We start from the raw sequence: 25,228 nt of genomic DNA on the forward strand, positions 1-25,228 counted from the left end.
TATGTGACCTTAAAATTGACCTTTGACCTACTTTTCACCATGAACTGAACTTTGCAAATTTTTCTTCCCTTTTATCTCCAAAACTGGCAGAGATAGGTCCATAGTTACTATTGAACTTGAATAGGAAGTCATATACTGGCAATCTATATGTGACCTTAAAATTGACCTTTGACCTACTTTTCACCATGAACTGAACTTTGCAAATTTTTCTTCCCTTTTATCTCCAAAACTGGCAGAGATAGGTCTATAGTTACTATTGAACTTGAATAGGAAGTCATATACTGGCAATCTAAATGTGACCTTAAAATTGACCTTTGACCTACTTTTCACCATGAACTGAACTTTGCAAATTTTGCTTTCCTTTTATCTCCAAAACTGGCTGAGATAGGTCCGTAGTTACTATTGAACTTGAATAGGAAGTCATATACTGGCAATCTAAATGTGACCTTAAAATTGACCTTTGACCTACTTTTCACCATGAAGTGAACTTTGCAAATTTTGCTTCCGTTTTATCTCCAAAACTGGCAGAGATAGGTCCATAGTTACTATTGAACTTGAATAGGAAGTCATATACTGGCAATCTAAATGTGACCTTAAAATTGACCTTTGACCTACTTTTCACCATGAACTGAACTTTGCAAATTTTGCTTCCCTTTTATCTCCAAAACTGGCAGAGATAGGTCCATAGTTACTATTGAACTTGAATAGGAAGTCATATACTGGCAATATAAATGTGACCTTAAAATTGACCTTTGACCTACTTTTCACCATGATCTGAACTTTGCATGTAAAGCCCAATACTGGAGGTGGTCTCGGTTTTTTTGTATTCCATACGGTTTTCGAGTTACGCTGTATCAAAAAGTACATATTGGTGGTAAAAGCAAAATGTGCAGTACGGTAATGGATAATAAATTTTGAACTCTGGAAAAATAAAACATAAGGCTTGGCAAAGCAGACAACTTGTGTTCAAAAATGACATTATTTCATCAAACTTGAACTTCTGAAACTTCAGAGCACCTCCTATTTCAAGAATTTTGACCAAAATGACATTTTCTTTATTTTAATTAATTTTTTCTGTACGAAATTTAAGGCACATTATGGTAACTCCAAAATTATAACATTTAGTCCCTTATATCTCCAAAACTGGCAGAGATAGGTCCATAGTTACTATTGAACTTGAATAGGAAGTCATATACTGGCAATATAAATGTGACCTTAAAATTGACCTTTGACCTACTTTTCACCATGAACTGAACTTTGCAAATTTTGCTTTCCTTTTATCTCCAAAACTGGCAGACATAGGTCCATAGTTACTATTGAACTTGAATAGGAAGTCATATACTGGCAATATAAATGTGACCTTAAAATTGACCTTTGACCTACTTTTCACCATGAACTGAACATTGCAAATTTTGCTTCCCTTTTATCTCCAAAACTGGCAGAGATAGGTCCGTAGTTTCTATTGGACTTGAATAGGAAGTCATATACTGGCAATCTTACTGTGACCTTGAAATTGACCTTTGACCTACTTTTCACCATGAACTGACTTTTGCAAATTTTGGTTTCCTTTTATCTCCAAAACTGGCTGAGATAGGTCCGTAGTTACTATTGGACTTGAATAGGAAGTCATATACTGGCAATCTATATGTGACCTTCAAATTGACCTTTGACCTACTTATAACTATGAACTGAACTCTGCTAATTTCTTTCTCTTTTAACTCCAAACCTGACAGAGATAGGTCCATAGTTACTATTGAAGTTGAATAGAAAGTCATATACTGGCAATTTACTGCGACCTTGAAATTGACCTTTGACCTACCTTACGATGAACTTAACTTTGATTGTACCATTTTAAGTTATATATATTTTTTGCGTATTTTGAAAATTCTTGTTGATTGCATTTTTATAGCTTGTCAAGCATAAGACTGGTGGCTGTGTCCCTTATTTTGTGTATGTGGGGGTCTATACGAATGCGCTTGCTCCAGCTGGTGGTACAATATTCGGAGGCGGTATCGCCTCTCTGATCCTCTAGTTTTATCTTATTCTTGTTTGGGGAAAATTAAAACTGGATGATACTCGGACTATTTTTGGGTATCATCGGGTAATTCGGCCACTGTTTGGGCGTGGTGGCCGAATAGAATAAAAAGGAGAGCGATTTGGTACCGCAACACACTTACAATTCTGAGCATCAGAGGTTACAACATGTATCACTTATCATCCAGCAGCTGTTACTATCATCGTTATATACTGTATAGAATTCATCGCTAGAATAAAATAATTTCATAGTTAGATTATGTTGCTGACAGACAGACAAACAAACAAACAAACAGAGTTGAAAACATAACCTCCTTGGCGGAGGTGAAAACAACAATATTATTGGACTTTGCGTTACTCGTTCCACAATCATAGCACCGAGAAGAAGAAAAAACCGCGGTGATGGGTACAGCTGAAAAGTTGCACAGGACAATCCTACAAATCCAGGCCTTATAAACAGATGAGCCGTTGGCCAACTCGAGCGTCAGATTTGAGGGCACGAGTAACGACTCCAACCACAATTTCATGGTAAAATAAGAGGTCACGAGCAGCGTGCTACAAACCACGAACTGTTTATGAGCTTATCTACCCGTTCGGTACGTTTTGTATATTGTTCGGTACGTTTTGTAAGATTGTCGAGAGCGTTTATTTCCCGCATATTTCCCGTATTAAAATACGATTATATCATACAAATGCATAAGTTTAGGGTTATAGAAATGCATAAGTTTGATTTGTATTGAATATTTATTTTTTCTTTTATTTTTCTAAGCTTTGAGTGACCACGGCAAATAACATCATTGTACTCTTCAAATTCTATCAATAAAGCTCTAGTCACTTTATTCGGTACATTGGGCCTTGAAGTAGACGTCAAGAATCCTTTCTCTTTCGTTAAAAAAGTAGAAAAAGGGGAACATGTCACTTTGAAATTTATTAGGTGCAACAGCTTCCCTTTTCAACAAACACCTCCCTGTATTGTCATGATCTTTATATCAGTAATATACATGCAGCTTTTTCTGTTTATGAAGACACAAAGATAGATCCGAAACTCAGAATATACAGCATATACAGAATATTAGAGAAATTTACCATATAACACAATACATAGATAGCTGTAAAAATTAACTATCTGCCGAAAATGCACACACATTTGGTTTTGCTAAAAATAACTTAGCGTGTGACCTAAAACAATGGCTCCTTGATCAACTGCATTTTAAGAGTTTGTACCACCAACTACACCTCAGTACATAAATTAATCTGCTTGTGATCACGTGCCTTTGGACTTTATATTAAAATGCTGGCAATACCAAACGGAAAATGGATTGAAGACAACAAAAAACTTGTTTACATGTACATTCTCTTTCGGGGAGAAGTATAGAAAATGTGATCAAAATCTGTTTTACCGGAATATGTCCTGTTGATAATTCGCTCCCCCTCAATGTCACATAGGGTTCAAACGTTCCATCTTGTATTCTTTTTTATGTTTATTTTGCATGTATATTAAGATGGATCGAATACGGCTTGTTGGAATCACATTGTGCTAGTAAAATACAAGTTACGTATCATTTTTGCACTGATATTGTTTAAACACGGGGGCTCTGTAAGAAATATACGAATCTTTTTTAATAAAGTAAAATGGGGTATATACCATAGACTTAAGTATTTCTTGTTTGTTTAAGTTTAGCTTTAGAACCTAAGTAGCCTGTCCAATAATAACTGACAACTTGATCATATGTCTCTCGAACGCGAAAAGAAAAGCAGTTGAGGTACACTATCATCTATTATCCTATATATGTAAATAGTAGTTAGAGAGCCTTTAAATGTAAAAACATTTATGTGCTCGATAAAATTATTATTATTAGTGTAGATGAAGAATGAATGGCGATGGGGCTTCAGTACATGCATTCCAAAACAAAGAAACGCATTCCGACATTGCGAACAACAAACGCATTCCGACAGTTTATGGGAAATAAAAATTCTAATCGAGCAAAATCACAAGAAATCGGGAACAATAATGGGTAACAATGCCTAATGCTTGGTATTCCCCCAAGCCATTCCTAGCGGTTTCTTGGCATCGATTCTCATGACAAAGGAATTAGATATAAATATGTATTCGCGTCCAACGCTTGCCATTCTTCGCTTTGCATAGATTTCCTATTGGTATCATAAAATATTCCAGAATCATTGCTGCTCGAATATCATTGGTAGTTTCTAAGGATCTGGTTTGCTGTCCATGACCTAGTTAAGCACTGAGTCAGTAACCATCTGCCAACGCCTGTACATTCCAACCGAACCCGCTACTGCAGGCAGACAATATACGCTGGAGAGTATTACAGGGCAATTAACGCAAGCAGATATCCACATCGGTCACCCAAAGGCAAAGCTGAATTATGTTTCCAACATGGGCCGGACATGATTAGATGCTTGCTGGAGTGCGGAAGGGAAACGACTAGTATTACGTGCTAGAGGTTTATTAGGCCCCGCTTTGGCATGGTAGATATTAATGCGTATTCCTCACTCCAGTGCAACAGCATCACTGGGTCATGAGCGTTTACTATTAGGGTAGACGGTTGTTAATGTGGACATTAATACTAGAACTATACTTCTGCTGCCCTTGAAATTGCAGTAATGGCAGGGTTAGTGAACATGAAAACTTTGTACTTCGCTGCGGTGGTGTTGGCGCTGTATTTTTTCATCATGGATATCATTCTCTTGCATCACATTCAAGCATGGAGTCCGGTGCCAGGACGCCAAGTCAAACCGCCAGCCATGTACGATCCCTTCAAGCCATTAAGTGTAAAGCATATTATGATCGACCATATGACGAACTACGTGTACGGACCACTGTCGGAATATTTTAATTTTTTCTCAAACTTCAGTGACATTTTTCCTTGGATTACACCCAACATGATAAGTATTTGCCATATGATCACATCAGTTATTGCTGCCAAACTAATAGCAGACGATAATCTCAGTTGCCGTCAAATCGGAGCTCTTGTTTTTGAGTTTCGTACTTATTTAGATTCACTGGATGGTGTAGTGTACAGAGCACACGCGAAAAATAAGCAATATGCCTCCAACTGGGGCACTCTCGGGTATAATGTGGACATGTCGGCAGATATCCTTGCCGGTGGAGTACTGTTCCTAGCTCTGACTTATCGACTCTGGCGCAATACACCAGAATCTAATTATAGTCAGATTGAATCGTCTGCCGCGGAGCAGGGACTAGCCACCAAGTCTTCTAATGGGGCCTCAGATCAAAAAATACCAAGAAAAACTTTATTGATTTATTTTGTGCTTTTTGGTCTCCGGTTGCTTCTTAGTGCTTACTTCTGGGATAATTACGTTCATAAATATCACAACCTTTTGGAAGGAAATGATGCTACTAAAAAAACTCAGGCAAGTATATTGATCAAATCAAGAATGTTCAGAATGCGTGGTCATTTCCACATCCCTACATGAAAAGTGTACGCTTTACCCCCCCCCCCCCCCCCCCCCAATACACATTCCCAAGGTAAGATTGGCCCTCACCCCCTCCCTTTTTGTAATGTTTTTACCACCCTGTTTAATTTTTACATTTGCTATTTTCATATTATTTGCCTTTTCTATGCATCCTTCGTTTGGGCAACATATATTCCATATCGCCTAGCATCAGCGTCATCGAAATGAACCGAATAATGACTCACAATGCTGATGCTTAAACGCCCCTTGTCATCTGTTCATGGGACTATTAATGTTAAAGATATGCATAGAAAACAACCCTACTAACCAGCTGTGAGTTTAACCACGCTGGTATTATAAACGCATAGATGAAAAGATATAACTCTAGTTTAACCCACACCTGTAACGTCTGGGACGCATTGATTACCGAGGTGGCATTCATTCCATGACATAAAAATATATCAATTGCATAACAGTCCTCTTCCTGACTGAGGTATTAGAGCTCTTTGGCTCTATTCCCATAGATTTTAGATCGATCTATCCCCGCTCACTAGATAACTTTCAGATAATCCGACTTAAATGTCCGTCCCGTCTACTACAAGCTGTAAGGGGGTAATTAACTTTCGTGCCCGCCCGGCTGACAGCTATTTAGCGTGAACCCCCAGGGTGTTAGGTCGATCTAAAGTAGGTCGATCTTATCTATGGAAATGGGGTGTTTGACTGAGTAATCGTATCTTGATAAAAAAAGCCACCAAACAGGATGTTGTTTTTTTCTTTTCTTTTCTTTCTTGTTCAAAGGATCTCTCTCTCTCTCTCTCTCTCTCTCTCTCTCTCTCTATATATATATATATATATATATATATATATGTCGAGAAATTAATTACTGTATGTATTTTTTAGACAATTGTGAACAATTGATCATGATTTGTGTCTAATTGTCGTAGTCAAATTGAAATGAATTTTCGCACGCGTCAAAAGAACGCGGAAATCGTCATTTTGCACCACGAAAGAAACTGAATGAATGAATGAGTACAAAGAACCCCATTCCATCCAGTCTTATGTCACAGTAACAGATGACAGTCCAGAAATACATACAGAAGGTTGGCACAGTTCGTTTTATTCTTTGTTTATCTTTCTTCGCTTCCAGGCGCTGCGTTCCGACTTGGCTCATTCTGCTCCCACGCTCATTATCTGGTGGATGTGGAGAATAGGAAATTCTGGCGCGTTCCTGGAATTTATCATTGCTTCTGTGGTCTTTGATAAAGTATGGGTAAGTCAACTTGTACTAGGGTATAAAAACATTATTTATTTGTCCTTGAGTGTTTTGTGATGCATATTCACAACGAAACAAGCTTATTTAATTATTACTTTCAGGAACTCTTGTCTTGCCCGAATTGAGGTCATTCCCATGAATATGGATGCATAAAATGATATACTGTACTAACAACATTTTTGCGGCTGCATTAAAACAAGGAGACTGTTCCACATAGTACTGTGTCATGTCCTATTTGAATGTCCTTAAGCAGCTTGATACCGAAGAAGGAATATGTGTAAGTTTAAAACGAATTACTTTCAGGGCAAACATTTTTACATAAATCAGATTGAGACTTTACTGCACATCATCTTTCTTTTCAGGAATTTGTGCGTTTTACCCATTACGTAGGCTGGGTCTTTCTTATCACGCTTGTAGTAGCATCACAGATCCATACTGTTGAGGTAAGAACAACACACAGTGTAGTTGGCTCCTATTCAGGCCTACCCAACTACCAGACTCGGCACCGAATGATCCTGAATTCACCGGTAGATCAGACCAGACTACCCGTTTTCAAGGTGTGTGTCAGATCGCATTATGTTGACAGTATCATACCCTGAACAAATTTTGAGTGGTGATGCAATGCTTTTCAACCCCGCTGAGAATGGTCACTATCACATCGCGTACTAGGCAAGAGCGGTGTCGCGTCTGATATTGTGTAATGCGATGTGACACACACCTTGAAAACGGGTAGTGTGGTCTGATCTACCGGTGAATTAAGGATCATTCGGTTCCGAGTCTGGTAGTTGGGTAGGCCTGCTATTTCTTGGGTGCTTCAGGCCTCGTCTACCTCTCTTTAAATGCACGTTTTAAAACTGCTTTTTCTTTAGTTGTTTAAGGTAATGTCATTGGCTTCAGAAAATATTCAGTGTTTTTTAATCATTACATAAAGAATGTATATGCCTTTCAGACGTAGAAAAAATCGTAGAAAAATTCAAGGACCTAAATTCCCACGAACGTTTGCCTAAGTCTTTTTATTATCCTAACCGTCAATTACCGGTAACTCATAAAAATGTATTATGTGCGTGCAGTCACATTGCCTGATAGCCTGGCGCATTTTCGATATGCATTTCATATGATCCTTAATTATGCTGCTGTTCTCTTTGTGGGGACTTGGACAATTATAGATATATATAATTTTATGGGGTTGGGGGTGGGGCAAAATGAGGCGAAAATAACAGTCGCTGTAATGCTTATACCTGTTGTGCAGATTTTTTTGTTACCAACATTCTTGATGTTACGTGTTAGTATCTGTTTGGTCAAATCCTATTTTAAAAAAGCATGTACCAACGGATAAGTTAATATGACATGTAGATATAACTAACTTACTAGATATATATTTATTGTTACCATCTCCAGAAGGGAGACAGTACCCCCACAGGTGTAATATAACTAGCCCAATTCTTTCATGAAAGCAGCCTGCGTAAAGTGTACTTACAACAAGTACATTTACCAGAATAATCCTGCAAGGATAGTTTGATATTTCTTTTCTGTTTCAGATCGCGTCTGCAATCAGTGCCGTTGCATCAAAAGCCATGTGAACGTAGTACTCATGGGAGGGCGATCTTCTTAGCAGACAACAGGCTATGAAGTGAATCATGACATTTGTGCACCGGTGGCAAATGATAAATGACAAGACGAAAGGGAAGTGTTATTCTGCGGCAGATGTTGCAGTGAGATCATAAAAGAAGTTGTCACTTCCTGGATGCCAGCTATTTACTTTGTTAATGCTGTCTACAATATGCAAGTCGGATTATGATATTGGGAGTGCACATTTAAGAAGACTAGTTTGTGGGGAGTTATAATGCGTACTTGGTTGCCAAGATAAAAACAACTGAATTCAACAATAAATGTACACTTAATGAGATTCATGAGATCCATATTTATGCGCCAGGTCTGGTTATTTTACCCTCCGAGGGAAAATAGATAGTGATGTCACTTTGTACTTATTGATCGTCTGCGCCTAGTCTCAAACGGTATTTTCTAGATCATTTTTATAATCAGACACAGCTCAAAGCTTCCAGCTCAAAGCTCGACGAAATCCATACGATATTATCTAGTGGGTCTTGGGTCGTGTGCCCTCCTGCCAAACGTGTCAACTACACTTACGGTATCAAAGGCATAGGATGGAGACAAGAAAACTTACGAATATGAAAGGATTCCATTTAAAAAAATATTGACCCACACTGTTTTTTAACTTTGATATTTGGGCAAGGCTATGGACCAGGGGCGATACCGTAGTGTGTTTAAAATCATTACTGGATTTATGCGTATTATATTATACGGTCATCAGCTTGATTTATTATCATCGCTGCCTTCTCTCTATAGCATCGTGAGATATTTAAAAAAAACCAGCCAGGGAGACACAACTGACTTCCATCAGACGATGATGAATTCAAATTGGGATCTTTTCAATATGCAAACAGTTACTGAAAGTGTGCATCGAAGCCAAATGTAAAACCGTATATTTATGTCTATCGTCTTCCTGTTTGCTGTGGCTATGTTTATTGCCACATTTTGCCAAATTCTTTTACATTGTTATGTACATGTAGCTTGATATTTAACCGGAATACAAAATGAGGAAAAGTGGCACATTTTTGTTATCTGAATAGCGTCCGAAATAGTACATATTGAATAATTTTCAATATAGCAGGGATGCATTATTCGCCAAAAATGCGATATTACCGTCGTTTTGTTTTCGATTCAGTGTTTCATTTTGGCGTTGAATTTGAAATTGAACTCGTTTACTTAGATTGTTTTAGGCTGTGGAATTTGTACTTTCATTTTGTGCATAATGTCCTGGTAAGTGCTTTATATTCCGCTATAATGGTGGCTTTTTAATCAAATGTGAAACTAATGAACTGCGACTGAATCCTTTCGACTGTATTGAAGGGTTACATCGTGTTTTGTTTCTTGTTAGCCCTGTCACTGTATTCGAGTAATATAAGGCTGTTTCAGAGACTGCTGCTAATATTTTTTCTCCGGATTGATTGAGGAAGCAATGAAATAAGCCCCACTGCATAGGTTATGAATTTAAAGAAGGTCTATAAGTGGATAAAAGTTGCTATAAAAGGTCGGCCCTGGTGTTGCCATCTATCTACAAATTAGATAAAACTCATTGGATATTTAGTCTAATTCCGCGGGCCAACTGATGTGTGATTGGTCACAGAAGTACAGATCGGCAGTCGTAATACATGACAGATATAGCTCGCCAAAACTAGTACAAATTTTGTACACCATTTTAGTGTAGTTGCCACTACCGTAGGACCAATAGTCGGGCACTGCAATGCTCTTTCAGGTAAAGTTTTTTTTTTCTTTAACAGAAATACACCCCCTATGGGAAGAGAAGTAAAATAAACGGACCACGAGCATTTTCCTCTCAAAATCATACAGAAGTGAATTTTTGATAAAAGGATCAACCATCACCCTGACTGTCTCAAGAGCACCAGTAGCTCAAGCGCTGCCCGGTGTGGTGAACCTCAGCTGTGTTGTCAATGACAGTGCTTTTGGCGGCACGTGCTGCAGTTGCAAAAACACAGGTCTGTCATGGACGGACTGCGTATACTGACTACTAACATTTTAAAGTTTATGAATTTTCTGCCAGTAATTTTATATTAATTTTCATATTCTTTCTGAAGATAATTTAAATTTAAGAGGCCTATATTTTCAACTTTTAATTAATGAAGTTAACAATATTGATCCAATCTATATATTGTACTCCCTTCAGCCAATTGGTTACTTTCTTTTGCTGTAAGATAATTCAAGTATAAAATTGAAACTCAGGGCAACCTTGAGAAAAAACATTCCCACTAGCTCTCATCAGTCCTCCGGGCGATGGTCCGCTGTTTTGAGAAACCTAGACTATGATAAACAGTAATCTATATGACGACGCATTAATGATAAGGCCTGCTTGGGAATAAAAATCATTGAAAATTTGAGTTTTTCAGCCGGGTTTCTCAGTGAACAAAATAAGAGCACAGAATTCAACATATCGGCGAGTACGGAACATCAACTGTTGACTCAACCATCGCTCCTAACACAATACCTTCGTACACACTGAACAGTTTTAAAGCTTTCTTGCCATTGTCTGATATGATCGGATATGGCCACTTTACAAGATTATGTGATCATTTTTTACCTCATTGGAACTTTTTCATAAATGAACGAGGGACCAACTTCTGATTAAATCTCATACAGTCGCCACTGTAACATTTTGTACAATAAATACGATTAAAATGCATTTATATGTAATCACGAAACTTAATTAAATATTGATATGGAATTTGCCTATAAAGACAATGGGGCCTGCGCACTAGTAATTCATTGGTAACAAAGAAGCCAAAATAAACCCTAATTTTAGTCGACACACTTCACTGAGATTGGAACAATGGAAGGAGCAGCAGTGTTGGCATTTTCATTTGGACTCAATATTCTTTAGTCCTAGACTTGGAGGAGAGTAAATTCTATTATTTGCAGAATCTCCAAATAAATGTTTTTTTTTTTTAACCTCTAAGGCATTATACCAGTAGGTCTAAATACATGTAGCCTACGTCCACACAAATATAGGCCCAAGGCTATTTCTCTAAAAAAGGTAAAAGATAAATAAATAAAATAAGACATAAAACATGAATAAAAAAAGTACATAAATAATAACATAGTTATGGGTTTGAAAAGAATGTGTTTAGTAGGATGTATTTAAGGCTTCTCTTGTGTATTTATAATGTGCAAGCTCACCATATCGTGGTCTGTTAGAGCTACAAAAATGAAGCATCAGCTCATTTTATTCTACAACTTCAGAACGAAAACTTTTAATTCAGTTTCAAACTCAAGTAGGTCTATTTTAACACATTTTTCATCTTTCTGGCCACTAAGACAAAATTCAAAGGAAGTAAACCGAGTAAACGGTAGGGGACTATTATTTATTCATTGCATTTTCACTTCGAACGGACAAATTTGTCTACTGGAGTAGGCCTACATGCATTTTACAGGAAGTAATTTTTTTTACTGTAGTCTAGCCTTTAAAAGATGAAATTTGGTTGCACATCATAGTGTCTCATAAAACCGGGGGTAATTCCTGTATTGAATTTACAATGCAAATGTATTGTCGTAGAAATTTTCACTGTTTGTAGAATATCGTAGGTCTAAGTCATAAAAACTGCCAAATTATTTTCACGGGGTAAACGAGATAATACGAGATCTCAAAATGGCTGCTCAGGCAGTACGCGAGGAAGCGTGAAGGAAAAGGTAAATCTCATATTTTGACGGTTGTATTCTTTTGTTTTTTTAAGTTAAGAAAGAAAATATACAATGGTGAATGTTTGTTTGAAAATATGTTCACTAAAAAGTGGACATGCTTATCTAGACCAACACCAGACGCTGCATTGCCGATAAAGTCGAAAGTTGAACAACTTGTCTACGACAAGTTCGTAAAGTTGGTCCCAAGTGGATAAGTTGATTTTATTAGAAGATAACACTTTTATGTCTATTTTATGCCTTGCTGTAGTTTGCAGTGAACATAAAAATATTACTGAGAAGAGTGTCATGTTTGAAAATAAAAATTCTGAAAAATACGTCAGCTATCATATTTTCTGTATAGTTAATGAAATGATAATAAATGTTTTACTATATATATAAATGTGTGCATGAGAAACTTATTAACTTATGAGAGATATCCATCTAGTTGTCAACAGCTAACAGTAACCACAAGGCACATTTAAACCATTGTGACGGCATCTGAATATTATTGGTTTCATATACTGTTGTGGTAATTGTTGCTAGTCCTGTGTGGAAATACAGATTAAGTGTTATATAATATTGTGATATCTGTTAGTATTTTCAGAGTGATGGATCACAAGCCAGGTGATCGAAGGAGGGCCAACACATTCCCTGTGCCCACTGAATCTGAACCTGTACCCACAGTGCCAGGATTTGAAGAAATTTTGAAAGAACTTGCCAGAAATGGTCCAAATTATGACTTTAGTGCTCCATGCAATACCCCAGCTAACCCCCAGGAAGGTTTGCCTGAGAATTATCAGTCCTGGTCCACAGTGACTGATGACAGCCCGAGGGGGAACTTTGGTTTTACTGCCAGTGGTGGGCTGGATTGGGACTTTCTTTCTCAAAATGACAGTTTTAATCAAGCTGCCAACACTGCTTCTCCTTCCAATTTCGCAAGCTATGAGGACTTTTTGGCTTCTCTAAGCCAAACCAGCCACAGTGAGGCCATGCCAGAGGTATCCAGTGACCAAGGTTTCTATGGTTTCTATGGCACATTAGATGGCTTGGGCTCAGGAACAGATTTCTTGCCTGATGCGGTGCAGGAGGGCAGAGACTTGTACGCTAGTGCCTTGCATCAATGGAATGCTACTGCTGCTGCAACATCACAACAACCTAGGAGTACATATGACCCATTTGGTACCTCACCCATCCTAGGCAGTGATGGTTTAGGCAGGATGTCCCCGGTGGCCTCTGCAGGCTCTCCAACTCACTCCAGTACAAAACCTACCTATTCTGATGTGGCCAAAAACAAAGCACCAGGGCCAGCACCGCTAAAACATCGGCGTAGTGAACCAGTCATGACACCAGCCAGAGACACAGAGCCCTCAGTGCCTCCTCCAGGGTTCAGACGGGCCAAGCCACGCCCTTTCTTCCCTACCACCAAATTTAAAGTAGGGTCAGTTGATAACAAAAGTGCTCCCAGCCCTGACTCTAAGTATGGCCTAGACAGCTTTCAGGTGCCCCCATCCCTGGTGAAGGAGGTGGCCACTGATAGTGTGTCTAGCAGTCGTAAAGGGAGCAGCAGCAGCCAGGCCAGCACAACCAGTGGCTTGGATGATATCACCCTGGGGAAACCGTTTCAGAATGGGAGGACTGACACAGGCACTAAGGAAGATCAGAGGGATACAGGGGGCAAGAGTAAGAGACCAGCTGGTAAAGATAAGAAAGAAGAAAGACAGGGTCGTGGTAAACAGAACTCCTCGGTGTCTGTTAATTCCATTGATAAAGAGGAGACTCTCCTCAACAATAGGGCTTCCACTACACCTTCAACAGGTCATGGACCTAAGACAAGTTCTACTTATATAAATAATGATCTGCGCAACTGGTCAGATTCCAAGAAGCAGAAGAATGCATCCACCAGCTACAACGAGACTGAGTCTTCCTCTCCTAGTGAGACTACTCGCACTGGTGGGGGGTCTAGGAAAAGTGGGACAAGCTCAAAAAATAATGTTAACAATGAAAATACTGGTCGTAAAAATAGAAAGCAGAAGAAGGAGCACAATCCTATAGGTGAGAATGATTTTAACATTAGCAGATGTGTGAAAACATATTTTTTTATTTAAATGTAGTAAATTTGAACCAAATGCTAAACACTTTATAATTTGGTTATGGAAAATTATAGAATATTTTGTTATCGTTATCTACATTTGAGTATTTTCTTTGAATCAGTTCTTGACAGGTAGGTATAGTGTTTTGCGTTTACTGATTTAATGTTCTAGTTGCCATTATGTGGAACCAAAACTCTATTATTTTTTATAGCTCTTTTTTAGATGAATTATCATGTTTAGGTAGATATGTGATTAGTTAATATAAACTCTGTAGGAGCATCCTGTAAACATGTTTTCCTGCATCAGGCTAGGACACTGCACAGTGATCATAAGTATTTTCATATCTGGTAATTAGTAGCTAATTGAGGAAGAGGAAGAGGAAGACCAAAGCTGTGTCACATGGAGTTGGTTTATTTTCACTTGATTAGACTAATATCACGTAATAGCTGAATAGTACACTTACAAGTTTGAAGATACTTAAGACATCAATATCTGAAATAAATATGTGTGTATATGTATGTTTGGTTTTAAATTGGAGTGCCTTCTTTGATAAGGAACATGAGCACAATTTTTAGTCTCTCCTGGCTTTAAGTGCATTTCCAGGAGAAATATATTATATATATGATGTCTTTTCATATGGGATTTACTTAGGGGACATGTCCTATGGACAGTTACAGTGTTTTGTACCTTCCCTTTTAACTTTCTAGGTCATATTTACTGATCGTTTTATTTTGATATGAATACTAGGCAAAAGATGTTAAAGTTTCTTCTCTGTTGATATGAAATCCTCTGTGTCTAGTTGCATCATGGGGCAGACAGGGAGGTATGGACAGATAAAGGGTGCGCGGAAAAAAGGCCTATTTTTCTCTATTCATTATTACCACTATAGAGAGTACTAGGAATTTAACACTGCCAAGGTAGATGGGGAGGAAGTTGGGCTTGGATACCCTGCAGCGGGCTGGGTAAATGAGGACGCACACACTATTAACACATATTTGCCTGCTGTAGGAGGTTATATCAGTGTATATCAGAGGTTGATAAAGAGTTCTACAAAACGACTGATGTCCCACATCTTTAAGGCTGCTGGTGCAGGTGTTATGGTTAATTTGCAGGATTGTTCCTATAGCAGTGAGGCAACATGTCAGATGTTAAATACTTGGATGGATATCTGTAGGATTTGTATAGCTTTTCATTGTTTGCAAATTTGTGTTGAAATCATTTGTGTAGTATTAAGTAAGTATTAAAATGATACTTTGATATTGGATTCATAGTTGTTAAAGAAAGTTTTTAAAAAATCGCTACCATATTAAAATGTTTGAAGATGATAAATGCCTTCAGGTGCATAGCTAGGCTAAAATTCCCTACTTTTTGTATTGAGTTTTTAACTTGGCAGCTGTGGAGGTGGGGGGGGGGGGGGGGGGGGGGAGGGTTGGGGAGTTGGTTGGCCCCCTTTGCTTATGGCTGTAATGCAAGAACATTTATACAGTAATCTACTATTGAGCAGGACAAGAAAAAGTCACTTCTTGTTTAAAATGGGTCTCTTGGCATTAATCATATACATTCCTTTATATTTCTATCAAAAAAAAAAAAAAATTTTTTTTGTATTTATGCATGTATGCTCACTGGTTATGAGTGTACATGTAGCTCCACCCCTGGCCTGTGTTGTTTGACTGGTAGCCTTGTCCATGCCCCATAATAATTTTGGTTATAAGTGACTTTGTGAGGCCTGTTAGATGAGGATGATAACATGGTTTTTCTTTTGCTATAGATAGAGAAGGATTTCAGTTACCTTCTAGATGGGGCTGATAACATGATGCCTTTAGCTGTAGATAGAGAAGGATTTCAGTATATGCCGATTTTGAAAACCATTTTTTTTTTCAGTAAGTGAACCTTTTATAGATTATTAGTTGTGATGTGGTCATGTTTGAGAGATAATTAGGAGATATATCTTTTCTTTTGAATTAGCACATGTATATGCTAAAATGTTAAAAGGATGTGCTTTTTTGGGTAGTTGATGAACCTAATAAGTATTTGACCTACTTGGAAATATTCAGCATTATAATATCCTTATTTAGGCATTGTTATTTGTTGCATGTTGATATTCAGGATCCTTAAATAATACAAAATGAGAAATCCAGTATAAGCATAAACTATGCTTGTTTTCTTTGTAAGTCTACTAATGTCTATGGTGTCTTCATATGGCCGCCTTCAGCATCAGTTCTTAAATTTGCCAGTTTCTTCATTTTTCACATTTCCATGCACATTTATCAGACTCTGACTCTTGTTCTTTTGTTTTAATATAATTGAAATCTCCCAGATTGTGTTTGTATACATCTGACCAGTTTACTGAGCCCTAGGTGGTATCTGGAAATATCTATGTGTATGTGTATCTCACAACCATGAATATGGCTTGTGGTCTTGTTGCTGTGGTGACAAAGGGTTTGATGGACAGGTTCCGATATGGTAAACATTAGAGGTTTGAGCAGATTGAATATCCTGATAATTATCAAATTTGCCTAAGAAAGTCTGAAGTACAGGGTTTATATCTGTGGTAAATTATTATATTTGAGGGGACTGGCTGGGGAAAGGTTGTGATCTATGAAATGTTATTTTTCAAGTGACTGGCTGGGGAAAGGTTGTGATCTGTGGAAAGTATGAGGTGTTATATTTCAGGTAACTGGCTAAGTAAAGATTGTGATCTATGCTATGTTATATTTCAGGTGACTGGCCAGGGAAAGGTAGTGATCTGTGCTATGTTATATTTCAGGTGATTGGCCAGGGAAAGGTTGTGATCTGTGGTGTGTTATATATTTCAGGTGACTGGCTAGGCAAAGGTTTTGAGCTTGGGAAATGGGCTGTGACAGAAGCCTTGCTTTGGGTGCTGGTTGCCCTCATGGTGCTATTTAGACTGGTCTGGCTCATGTAAGTATCGCCTCTACAAATACTTAGTTTTACTACAACTTCTACATATTAAAAAAAAATTGTTTTCCATAATTTGGAACGTGATAAGTTCACCAATATGATGTTGGATGAAGGAGGATAGACATGGTAATCAAATAGAATATTTTCAAAATACACAAATCTTAATGATTTAATTTCAGAGTTAGTAATGTCTCATTCTACGTGTCAGTTGTCTATACTTGCATTTGGACATTTGTGACAAATAAAGTAAAGAAACGTTGGAAATGGTGGGGCCGAGGGCAGGATGGAACATCACAGTCCCATACACACATTGGCCTGGAAGAAAACATACAGCTGCCAACCACAGGTGAGCTATTTATGTACACCTGGAGGTTATACTGCCTTCAGGAGGATGGTTATTTTCAGTTCAGTATCTCTTAGTATAGATCATTATGGTTTTCATATTTAGGCTGATAATTTAAGAAAAGGCTGTGTACTAACAAAATGGCAAATATTTTAACTTAATTTACATGTTTCCATTTTATACTCAGCATTGACCAAGTGCCTGCAAAATATTGGCAGTGTTGGAAAGGGGAGGGGGTTGTGTTCAAACAGACATGGGTGTCACTTGTTAAGTAGCAACAAGTGAACTTATTGATGCAATCCGATTGCCTAATAATGTGATAGAGGTTTGAAAGCTCATTAGTAAGTGCAGTAAAATTAGGATTTGAAAGAAAATAAACCATAGCAAACCAGTGTAGGACAATAACCCACAACCTACCCTAATCGTCACTCTGACCAAAACCTTTGCTCACATTCCACACAGAATGCAGATAAGCCACATCCTAATGCAGTTTTCTTCTGGCAAATGTTTAAGCAGACCTACATGTCAAGTTTGACTTATTCTTTTGGTTATCATTTTCATGCATACCACTCCCATTTGCCCAACTTGGTCAGTATAAAAAAATGAATAAATAGATATAAAATAAATAAATAATGATTAAATTAATAAAAGTAGTAATAAGTTTTGCACACTGTTCAATATAGCTTTCATGTGTGGTTTTATGTCTCTAATGATGTGATTGTGGGAAATGAAATTTCAGGTGAAGAAGCAATGAAAAGACTTTTAGCTTGCAAAGGGAAGGATCCATACAGGTAAACAATTTTAGCAGTATATTTCTTGTGAAGATTGGTTACACATGGTTGTGTGAGGTGGGACTGTGAATTGGTGAAGTTGTGTTAATTGCAACAGTAGTAGAACTCAAAGTGTTTTGATTGTAATTGCTATGGATTTATGGAGTTCAGTGAGTTTTTTCTTTGGAGGGATTTTTACTTGCCAATTATCTGTTTTAGCATTCACAATAAATTATTCTTCACATTTGCAATTTGCGAGTAGCCAGTATGGAGCATTCTCTCCTCCCCCCCCCCCCCCCCCCAAAAAAAAAAATGTAAAAAGTAAGTTTGGTGTAGTGTTGTGGATATGTTTTCAAAGAAAGATATTTTATTAGTGTTTTAAGTTAATGCTCTATTTTTTATTAGTATTTTAGGTTTACGCTCAGATGTGTCTGATGATGAAGTGAAAAAATACTACAAACGGCAGGCAATACTAGTTCATCCAGACAAGGTACAGTTTCATTGGATTTATACTTAAAACAGTTTACAGTTGCTAATGTGTAGACTATTTTTCAGTTTTATCCCAGTCTTTTTAAATTTGATCTTTGGACTATTTTAAAAAGGAACCCAAAACAGCAGGTTAGATTTCTAGTGATTTGTGTTTCTAGTTGAAATATGTCAACTACCAGAAAAAAAAATGGTAAAGATTTATTTATCATGTTTATGATGATTAACATTTTATTGAAGTTTTTAGTTTGTTTCAGTTAGAGAAATGGCGTTTTATATTGGAAGAGCTGTCTGATAGCCATGATTTTATTTCAGAACAAACAACTAGGTGCAGAGGAAGCTTTCAAGATACTGGGACATGCTTTTGAGATTATAGGAGAACCGGTAAAAAATTTAATTTGGTTAAATAACTATTAAAAGGTTAATAGATGGATTACAGTCTTGGTTGTATTTTGCATTTGTTGGTGTTTGCCTTTTTTACATTATCATCTTAACATGTAATGGAAACCAAAACCAGTGTATAAATTAAGCACTCATACCTGCATCAACACATCAGAACCTGCCTAAAGGAATGCCCTTCCATCCATTCTGAATATCTCTGGTGTCAATAAGATTCTATAAGCACATTATTTTGGTCATATTTACTAGGAAAGAAGAAAGGCCTACAACGACCAGACTATAAAGTCCAAAGAGATGGAGGCTGCAATGGTAGGGTGTTTATACAGGATTTAAGAACTGAAATTGATGACTGTTGCAAGAAGAAATACTATAGAATAACAACAGTGAAAAAAAGAAAAAGGTTTATGACAATAAAAGAACTAGTACTTTTGTCAGCCAAAATGATTTTTGAACAGAGAATAATCTCAGAAGTAATAATTTATTTAATTTTACAGAAAGAATTCACTGATCTGTTGTCCAAGTTGCATGAAAAAATGGAAGAGGTGAGTAGAAAATTCTGTAGTAGATGTGTTTCAGTAATTCCAGGATGTAAGTGTCTATAAGGGTTTACTTGAATTTATACATGAGCATGGGTTTTTAACAAACAAAAAAAAATCATAATAAATAAATATAAAATAACGGACATTGAACTTACACTTGATATTTGAAATGTGCCCACTTAAAATGTTCTGTATTATTTCATTAGGCCGCCAATTTGATGCGCTGTGATCACTGCGGAGGCAAGCATCGTCGCTACCCTGTGAACCGTCCGTGGTATAGTGCTCGTTATTGTGATAGATGCCAGGCACACCACTCTGTCAAAGAGGTAGGTTTGTTACACACCACTCTTTAAAGGAGGAAGACTGACTGCACTCCACTCAGTGTTAAACACATATTACTGAAGTCGGTTGATTGTGTACCACTTTGATGAGAAAATAAGACTTCAATTTTTAGTATTCAGATTTAACATTATGATGTCCAGTAACAGTGTGTCTACATTAAATAGTGAATAAGACTTTATGTTTGCAAGATGCTAAAAACTTAAGGACAACAGTGGAAGCATGTCATGAAGTTCTACGAGTTATAATGCTTGTGTATGTATCAGTTTTACTTAATTTAAAGTGTATGTTGTTCCAGGGTGATGTTTGGGCCGAGACTACCTGGTTAGGATTCAAATGGCATTACTATGCATGTATGGAAGGTGCAGTGTACAACATCACAGACTGGGCTGCACACCAGGTATTACTGTGTCCTTTCACTCTACATTCTTGTTATATTGAAAGCCCCAGATAACAATCTAAATGTGAGACAAATTGTACAATCACAAACTGGCCTATAGGTTATTATTATATGCACTAAACACGGAACATAGATTGAAGAGAAGGGGGTAGTGTACTATATACAGATAAGGTGGCATCACAGATATTTCTGTTTTGGAATTGTATCTTAATTTTATACCATGGAATGGCATTTTACATTTACCAAATACCAAACTAAGTTTGTGTGTATGTTCCCTATCCAACACATCTTGTACTGTGAAGTTTCATCTTTTCAGATGGACCACTTTAAACACATTCAGGCTAATGCTCATCACGTGTTCTACAAACTGCAGACTGGTGCCAACAGACAGCAGACGGCCTCTGCGGGGAATACAGGGTAATATAATTATCTATCATGTAATGTATGGTTTGCATAAAAAATGAATCACATGAAAGTAGAAAGAAAATGAAAGAAAGCTATTTTAGCTGATACCTTATTTGATAAAATGTCAAGAATCTTGGTATATGATGTCTTGGATACACATCACTGCAGGCAGCCAGAACTTCTAATATACATGTTTTACTTCAGAGAAGCTGAATTGGAGGACTTCTTGAACCATTTGTTTCACAAGACTAGTGGTGGCCGGGATGTTCCCAAGCCAAGTGGCAGTCAGAACAGCAACCAGGCACAGCAACCGGATGTGAACACTTACAAGAAGAAAAAACGCAAGAGAAAGCACTAACTCAACACACCCTAACTACACGGCTTAGCATTGGAAACATTTTTCATTTCCTTCATAAACTGGACACTGCAAACAAGTGATTTTTTATGTGCCTCTATTTTTCAAATGCACGCCTAGAAATTATAAAGGTATAACATGAAAATTTAACTTTTGATTGTTACAGCAGATCATGCAACCTCTGACATAAGTTAGTGCTCATTGGTTTTGAATAGATATCAAGTCAGAAGAGGGGAATATCACAGTTTCTATGCAAGCATACTGTTAATTAGAACATGAAAAAGATTATTATTATTTTGATCAGTTGAGCCAAGCTGGGGCTCTGTGAAATATCAGAAAGGATAAAGCTGTTGTTTGGAGATCAAAAGTTTGATCCTACTCAAGGTATATGGTGGACTGCTTGATAACCACGTCTCGAGCCAGAGATGAATTAATGTTGCATATTAAAAGGGCGTAGTGTACTACTCACATTTTTATTTTCAGGTTGTAATTGGTTCCTTGATTTTAATGAAAACATTCGATTTTATATTCACATTACAAAGTCAACTAATCACAATAATAATCTTGCAAAATCAGTTGAAATTTTGTTTACACAATTTTGGTTTGTTTACAAACATTTGTACCGCAGAGACTTTTATAAAATAGTAAACAAGGTACAAAAAATAAGAATCTGTCTCATTTTCATCTATCCATGGTGCATTATATGCCATTTTCCTGCTCAACCTGCATCAAATCAGCTGTGACAAGTCCTCCTTGTCCAGCAATCAGCAAAAACTTTAGGGACTCTTCTTTGAGAATTGTTTGATCTCTTATAATACAGCATCATTTCAAATGAGAATAGCCTTTTCTTTTGGCGCAATGTACCCATTAAGAACTGCAAATGTTTTTCTTTTCTTTTTAATGAAGATTCTGATGTCATGATTCTAAAGCTCCTGAAATATATCAAGTAGGGATAATTTTCATTATTCAGATGAACACTGAACTGAAATGAGACTTCAGTTTAATGCGGTAATCAAATATTTCTAGTATCAAGGTAGTTTAAAACTGTTTCATGTGGTTTTAAGACTCGATAGCATTCAAAGTACAAGCAGTTTGTCACTTTCATCACCAGAAATAATTTTTGCTATCATTCCCCATAAGTTTTCTGTTCACCATAACTTGAAAATGATACTAACCTTCTAGAAAAGCTAGTCCATCAACACTGTCTATTGCTTGTTCTGTAAATAAATAAACAATGTTATTCAGTATGCTGGAAAATTTAAATCTGTGCAAACATCTGTTTAACCATATGATTTAAATAACATATTACTAAAATACATTTAAGAAAAGAGGCCATACCCAAATCTTTCTTCTGTACAGTTTTCCTTTTGCCTTGTGCTGTATATAGGTATGCTTCTTTGGCAAGATTTCCCACAAATAATTCCTGAAAAATCACCTAAGTTTAATAAATTATTCCAAATTTTACAAAGCAGTATAAATGAAAACGAATGGCTTCTGCAGAAGAACCGTCTATAATTATAAAAAAATTAAACAAAGATAAGATGTCCATAGTTCTCAAATAAAGTCCAAAACAATCTGTTTCGATCCAGCATGAAGTCATAGTAATAGTAAAAAAAAACAACTAATTATAGTTATGAACTTATGGTACATGTATAAGATGCTCTACTAGTAAACACATTGAAAATATTTTGGTCTTTTCACATTAAGCGCTGTATCTTACCGTTACCACTCCAATATGTTTTGCGTGATTGACAATAGCCTGACTATGGCAATAGAAAGTCAGTTAAAAGAATAATCTTATTACTGTCTACTTTTACTATTTCCATTACATTTGTCAATGTGTTCCATTAGAATTGTCAAATGTGTGTACCCACCGTTGCTTTGGCTATCGCAACCACCGCCTCTTGACTGGCAAGGGTAACATCTGGATCCCATTTCATTAAACTTTTTATTCTAGCCATAGGGATTTTTACAACACGCCCTGACCTATCAGCATTTTGTTCTTGCTGGCTGTCCTTGTCAACTGTGTTTTCTAAAATTTCCGAGTCCTCTTCACTTCCCGCCATTGTTGACAGTACGCACCTGTTGAGCTAGTTTCAAATAATATATTAGTTTCGTATAATATTTAATTTGATTGTTTGTGGTTATATCCCCTTGAGTATCTTAACTTGCTAGAATACTTGTCGATAGTTTTATGTTTTATCGCTTTTAAATTGATATTGTTATGGATCCCTAATATGTAAACTAAAGCACGTCCAACTAGTAGCTTCATATAATGAATGTTTCATGATGGCGGGCAGTGTAAACAAATAAAACATCGACAGCTGATAGTGCAAGCGTTCAGGCTGAAAGGGTAAGTATGGCTATTTTTCGTATTGTTGAAGAAGTGAAGAAACAAATTGAAAATGTAAAGATTATTATTGCCTGTCTCGTTTCTTTGCCTCTCTCAATCCCAGTTTAAGGTCTTACGTCGAAACACTTTGGCACGCAGAACTGAAGTCAAGTCTGAGGAAACCTGTGGCTGGTCATTACGTGAATGCCGACTGTCTGCAGATAAAAAAACTTACAAAAAACCTTTGGAAGGAATAGGAAAACATGAAGTTTTCTTTTTGCTAACAGAGATCTTTGGCTTTCTAAGCCTCTGTTTAATATAAGTAATAAGTTAAATCTTTTGATATTGTTGAATGGTGAGTTTTGAAAAATATCTTTTATGTGAATTGAGAATAAAAACTTTTGTCGTCATTGAAAATCTAAAATACATTAAGCACTTACATACCATGTAGGGGAAATATATATTTATCAAATTATAAAAGAATAAATAAAACCCTTTAACAAAATATTAAATTTGTATTCTTATTGTTTCTATCGCAGTTTGGGTTGGATTAAATATTTGATAACAAAAATATTGAATTTGTATTCTGATTTTTTTTTTTTTTTTTTTTTGCAATTTGGGATAGATTAAATATTTGACATGTCATTGTAATTTCCATTCTGATAAGCTGATTTACAAGATTGCTAAGAATTTCATGTCATGTCTTTCATAAATCCCCATCAAACACATTGTATTGCAGACTACTAATGATTTTATATGCAAGATGCATCAGTAGCTTATTAAGATATCAAGGGTGTCTAGTCACAAAAGGTAGAAGGTATATTTGAAGCCTGTCATAAACATTTCAGCTGCAACATGGCAAGTGAACCAGTGTTACGATGTAGTGAATGTAACATGATGTTCAAGTCTCGAACTCTCCTGGCCAAACATCGCAGTAAATTCTGTGTTGGTGGAGTGATAGGAGATCCTCGGCAACTGATGAGAATGAGAACTGCTGAGGAAGAAAAGAGACCAAAACAACATGTGGAAGAACGAGTAAGTACTCATATTTATAATTTAACTGTTTTGTTGTCTTAGTGCATGTAGCATGCCTTAAATTTGTGCTATTTTAGCCAAAGAAAATGAAGGATATAAATAATTCATCTTTTTGATTTGAATTCATACTGGCATGAACAGGGAGTGTGCAAGTCTTGTAGGTGGCCCACTTGTCCACCGCTAGAGTCTGAGGTGACATTTTTATGCAGTATACATTCAGATGTAAATAACATCCTAGTTGAGTATAGATTGTTATGTGGACTTTTCTCAAATTAATGGACAAAATTGATGTTTACATTGATATAGTTTGGTGATAAGGTACCCATGCTGTCAGCAAAGACTGTGAATGTTGCCTTTTTCCAGATAGAAGTAAGATAAAATGTCACTTAAGATTAAAGGTTAAAGATTGGTTTGTAGTCTGTTAGCCTTGATAAACAAGTTAAACTGACTATCAATGATCCCTGGTCATTATGGATTTGTTGGGTCCTGAATTCTTCCCTGAAGAGCGGTCCTGAATTCTTCCCTGAAGAGCGGAGACTGAGCTGTAGCACCTGTGACACATATCATTATCATTGATAACCAGGTCTGACATAATCAGGTTTTAACCCCCTGGTTCACCCTTTATGTTAATATGCTGAGTGCTTTTTGTAGAGACACTAGGAGCCGATTTTATGATAGGATCTTGGTTTGAACAGATAAAAGCACACAACCTTGCATACAAGAGACAAGCACTCTTTCGGTTTGATAGTATTTTCATTATGCCATGTAGATTGAAAATAAATTTTTTAATAGTT

General features: G+C 36.8%; 4 protein-coding genes across 11 annotated transcripts in view; 3 read left to right on the forward strand and 1 right to left on the reverse strand.

Moving 5' to 3' along the window:
• The first annotated feature begins 4,267 nt into the window (after window positions 1-4,267).
• LOC106181082 (ceramide phosphoethanolamine synthase) lies at window positions 4,268-9,373 on the forward strand. The gene is made up of 4 exons (XM_013565350.2): window positions 4,268-5,430; window positions 6,620-6,742; window positions 7,108-7,188; window positions 8,284-9,373. The coding sequence occupies exons 1-4, from the start codon at window positions 4,660-4,662 to the stop codon at window positions 8,323-8,325; spliced, it is 1,017 nt and encodes a 338-aa protein (XP_013420804.2). The 5' UTR covers window positions 4,268-4,659; the 3' UTR covers window positions 8,326-9,373.
• A 2,478-nt stretch (window positions 9,374-11,851) lies between these two features.
• LOC106181068 (uncharacterized) lies at window positions 11,852-21,642 on the forward strand. Of its 2 annotated transcripts, none has more exons than XM_013565327.2 (13): window positions 11,852-12,028; window positions 12,615-14,071; window positions 16,926-17,031; window positions 17,211-17,377; window positions 18,114-18,165; window positions 18,550-18,634; window positions 18,946-19,014; window positions 19,279-19,338; window positions 19,524-19,571; window positions 19,775-19,894; window positions 20,206-20,307; window positions 20,624-20,724; window positions 20,917-21,642. In XM_013565327.2, the coding sequence occupies exons 2-13, from the start codon at window positions 12,628-12,630 to the stop codon at window positions 21,068-21,070; spliced, it is 2,508 nt and encodes an 835-aa protein (XP_013420781.2). In that variant the 5' UTR covers window positions 11,852-12,028; window positions 12,615-12,627; the 3' UTR covers window positions 21,071-21,642. The 2 variants fall into 2 exon arrangements, with proteins under 2 accessions (XP_013420781.2, XP_013420782.2); XM_013565328.2 differs by having other exon boundaries at window positions 11,900-12,028; window positions 12,624-14,071.
• On the reverse strand, window positions 21,527-23,171 carry LOC106181069 (DNA polymerase epsilon subunit 4). Its single transcript, XM_013565329.2, has 4 exons — window positions 22,942-23,171; window positions 22,406-22,490; window positions 22,243-22,284; window positions 21,527-21,999 (listed from the first exon to the last, which is right to left on the reverse strand). Exons 1-4 carry the CDS (start codon window positions 23,131-23,133, stop codon window positions 21,983-21,985), a joined length of 336 nt encoding a protein of 111 aa, XP_013420783.2. The 5' UTR covers window positions 23,134-23,171; the 3' UTR covers window positions 21,527-21,982.
• Window positions 23,172-23,304: 133 nt separating this feature from the next.
• Window positions 23,305-25,228, forward strand: part of LOC106167978 (uncharacterized) — a 41,676-nt gene continuing 39,752 nt past the window's right edge. For all 7 annotated transcript variants that reach the window (XR_015333347.1, XM_087007791.1, XM_087007808.1 and 4 more), the window contains exons 1-2: window positions 23,305-23,420; window positions 24,248-24,434. Coding sequence is in view for 6 of the 7 variants with exons in the window: in XM_087007791.1 (XP_086863917.1) it covers window positions 23,347-23,420; window positions 24,248-24,434 (261 nt within the window). In the remaining variant the exon portion in view is untranslated. The remainder of the gene's footprint in view (window positions 23,421-24,247; window positions 24,435-25,228) is intronic.

Source organism: Lingula anatina, chromosome 1 (assembly GCF_051362555.1).
Source record: "Lingula anatina isolate TDL-2025a chromosome 1, LinAna3.0, whole genome shotgun sequence".
Taxonomy (NCBI): domain Eukaryota; kingdom Metazoa; phylum Brachiopoda; class Lingulata; order Lingulida; family Lingulidae; genus Lingula; species Lingula anatina.

What these genes read in the sequence shown, in the direction of transcription:
- LOC106181082 (XM_013565350.2), top strand. Translation starts at nt 4,660, where the DNA reads ATGGCAGGGTTAGTGAACATGAAAACTTTGTACTTCGCTGCGGTGGTG. An exon ending in ATGCTACTAAAAAAACTCAG is followed by an intron (nt 5,431 to 6,619) that starts GCAAGTATATTG and finishes CTTCGCTTCCAG; the next exon opens with GCGCTGCGTTCCGACTTGGC. An exon ending in CACAGATCCATACTGTTGAG is followed by an intron (nt 7,189 to 8,283) that starts GTAAGAACAACA and finishes TTTCTGTTTCAG; the next exon opens with ATCGCGTCTGCAATCAGTGC.
- LOC106181068 (XM_013565327.2), top strand. Translation starts at nt 12,628, where the DNA reads ATGGATCACAAGCCAGGTGATCGAAGGAGGGCCAACACATTCCCTGTG. An exon ending in TTTAGACTGGTCTGGCTCAT is followed by an intron (nt 17,032 to 17,210) that starts GTAAGTATCGCC and finishes ATTTAATTTCAG; the next exon opens with AGTTAGTAATGTCTCATTCT. An exon ending in GCCTCTGCGGGGAATACAGG is followed by an intron (nt 20,725 to 20,916) that starts GTAATATAATTA and finishes GTTTTACTTCAG; the next exon opens with AGAAGCTGAATTGGAGGACT.
- LOC106181069 (XM_013565329.2), bottom strand. Translation starts at nt 23,133, where the DNA reads ATGGCGGGAAGTGAAGAGGACTCGGAAATTTTAGAAAACACAGTTGAC. An exon ending in TTGCGATAGCCAAAGCAACG is followed by an intron (nt 22,491 to 22,941) that starts GTGGGTACACAC and finishes GTGATTTTTCAG; the next exon opens with GAATTATTTGTGGGAAATCT. An exon ending in TGTACAGAAGAAAGATTTGG is followed by an intron (nt 22,285 to 22,405) that starts GTATGGCCTCTT and finishes ATTTATTTACAG; the next exon opens with AACAAGCAATAGACAGTGTT.